Here is a 2,865-nt window from a genome sequence, read left to right on the forward strand (position 1 = left end):
TGAGCATGTTTCAAGACATATTAGCCCTTTAAAATTTGAGCCATGAAATAACTGCAAGACATCTTAATTTTTTTTGATAATGGAGTGTTTGCTGAATCTTTAGACAAAATATATAAAAATCTATCAAGTTTTAATCTGCATATATACGAGTTTTAATTTGTATCATGTTTGCTACATATGCCATATTTTTGCAATTTAGTCACTAAAAATGTGTCACGCAATTTATATAATTTTTTGAGGATAAAAAACGTCAAGCTGATGATCTAGAAGTCTCAAAACACATGTATCAAAGACAATACCCTGGGCGTTAAAGGGTTAAAGGGTAAATTTGAACAAACACGTTTATAGTCGAAAGGGTTAACGGTTTTGATGCTTCCTTAATTTGTTGTCGATCAGCTGTTTCCATACAGTCCATATGGTGCAGCTGTTTGACTCTCTGATGGGATTTCTGAATAAATACAAATATACTTACCTGTGTAAGTAAGTCATTTCTATCAATTTTTGACAAGTCCACCAAAGAGGTAATCTTCAATTTGAGAACATCTAGAAACACAAAGATATTGTCATGTATGGCTGTGTATGCTGGGGAAAAAAATCCACAAAATAAACTTACGAATAACAAACCAAAACTTGAACATGGAAACTAAGAAGTAAACATTGGAAACTAGAAACAGAAGCACTAGGAAACGAGGAGCATGAAACTAGCAACGATGGAAACAGAAACACAGAAACTTAGAGACATGGGACGACGCGATTGACTGGAGATGCACAAACAGAGGTCAAGGAGAAGAGACAGGAACTGTGTAACACAGGTGAGGCAACAAAACAATACCAAAGAACTAGAAATCACCAAAAACTAACTAAAAGAAAGAACATCAATAATAAAAACATAAACACTGGGTCGCCACACTCAGGACCATGACAGACATGTTAGAATCCAATAGAAATCACTGTACTCTATTCAGTTCTCAAAGTTTTCAAGCAACGTCAAGTCTGTTGATGATTTTTTAATTCAGACCAAATACATTTTTTCTTTTTTGTGTGTTAGCAAAAAGAAATATGCACTGTGAATTTTGAGATGGTGGTGTAAAACTCATGTCAACCATGTTGTCCTACATGAAACATTAAGGTCCTGTGTTTGTCCACCAAGGCTTAGTTAGCTTTACTTAATCATCTATTTACTTCCTGCTGGCATTTTCGATCATCATTCTATATTTCTTGCTTTGCTGAGTTTGTTCACTAGTTCACACTGTTGATTGCAAAGGCAACCATTGGGTTTTGTGGCCTGGTGAAAATCACATCTTATCACCTGATGACTTTATTTTGGACTTTGGATTTTGTATGCAGTTAGTCAGTACTGCAAAATTCACTCAATATACCTCAAAAGTATTTTGCTGGTTTTACAAATTAAGAATTGAGAGTATTGTGTAGTGATATAAAATTGGCATAATAATATGAAGTGAGAGTAATATATCTTGTACTGAGACAGTGTAAAAATCATGTCATTTCATTCATACTCACAAGATGGTTCACTGGGTGTAGTCGTTTCGGGTGTTGTGGTTATTACTGGTCCTGTAAACAGTCAGAATTAGACCTTATAACTCTGTTACACTGATCCAGTAAATTAGATTTAAAATGTGGCTGAAATGGTGACGGACTCTACTCACCTTTTACAACGGTCACAGTGACGCATCGAAGCTCTGAGTGATACTTGGTCCCACTGCAGAAATAAGTCAGTGCAATAGATCTGTTATTAAGAGTACAAAATGATTCTTTATGTAGTTTCACATCATCTTTCCTTTTCAAGTATACCAGTATACCTCTCCAACACTCCTTAATGATCATGCTTACACCACCCAAAAACAAGTATAAGCAGAAAAGTTGACACAGACACACTTAACAGTAAAGAGAAATCTGAGAATAAAGAGAAATCTGATGATTTGATGTTTTAAATGTGATCAAAATACAATAAATATGACAAAAATCCGACTTGTAGTCTGTTTAGGAAATACCTTGACTGAAAGATGTCAAAGCAAATAATAATAAAGTCTAATGTTTCATTATACAGGCGTCTGATTCCATGATAATTTGAAGTACCTTAACCACTGATACTTTGTATCTTAATTGAGCATGCTTTCATAACATTTTTTTCTTAACAATCCAGCAACTTTCTCCTTGTTATTCCTAGAGGTACTAGTTTAGGACAACCCCGTAAGTTGGCTCAGGTGGTACAGCAGGCCATCTACCAATTAGCAGGTTGGTGGTGGATCAATCCCCAGCTCTTTCTGTCCATATGCCACAGTATCATGATACTGACTCAGCACTAGGGCTGCCACGATTAGTTGACTAGTCATGATTATGTCGACTATCAAAATTGTCGATGACTAATTTAATAGTCGACGCGTCGTTTGAAATTTTTTAAGATCCCAAAAGACGCAGGAATAAGTGGTAGGATTTAAGAGTAATAACGGACTGAAACAGAAGATGGCAGCACTACATGTACAAGGATGCCAGCTGCCGTTAAACCCCGAAGAAGAAGCTGTGTCCCAGAATTCATAGCGCAGCCCAGCTCAGTTTCCAACAATGGCGGCACCTAGTTAGTTTTAATATTACTCTTATTATTCTTTCTGGGTCACAGAATACACGTTTAACATATTTTCAGGCGAGAATGTAGCTGTGTAAACCTCAAATATCTGCTCAGTTTATCAAGACACCACATATGTCTGTGAAGGTTCTCAGTCCTCCAGGTCATCGTAGTCAAAGGAGCTTGCAAAGAAAAGCGTCTGGACTTCTTTAAGTTACTTGAAGATGTTTCACCTCTCATCCGAGAATGATAAGGTTTTCGCTTTGATTTCCCCCCCCCCC

The 2,865-nt window shown here is 36.5% G+C and overlaps 1 protein-coding gene across 1 annotated transcript in view; it reads right to left on the reverse strand.

The window, feature by feature from the left end:
• Window positions 1-2,865, reverse strand: part of LOC102200483 (uncharacterized) — a 15,642-nt gene that overhangs the window by 3,592 nt on the left and 9,185 nt on the right. The window contains exons 9-11 of the mRNA XM_013907993.1: window positions 1,668-1,720; window positions 1,522-1,572; window positions 473-543 (exon numbers count right to left, since the gene is read on the reverse strand). Coding sequence (XP_013763447.1) covers window positions 473-543; window positions 1,522-1,572; window positions 1,668-1,720 — 175 coding nt within the window. The remainder of the gene's footprint in view (window positions 1-472; window positions 544-1,521; window positions 1,573-1,667; window positions 1,721-2,865) is intronic.

This window comes from Pundamilia nyererei, unplaced genomic scaffold (assembly GCF_000239375.1).
Source record: "Pundamilia nyererei isolate P.nyererei 1_Seehausen unplaced genomic scaffold, PunNye1.0 scaffold00745, whole genome shotgun sequence".
NCBI lineage: Eukaryota > Metazoa > Chordata > Actinopteri > Cichliformes > Cichlidae > Pundamilia > Pundamilia nyererei.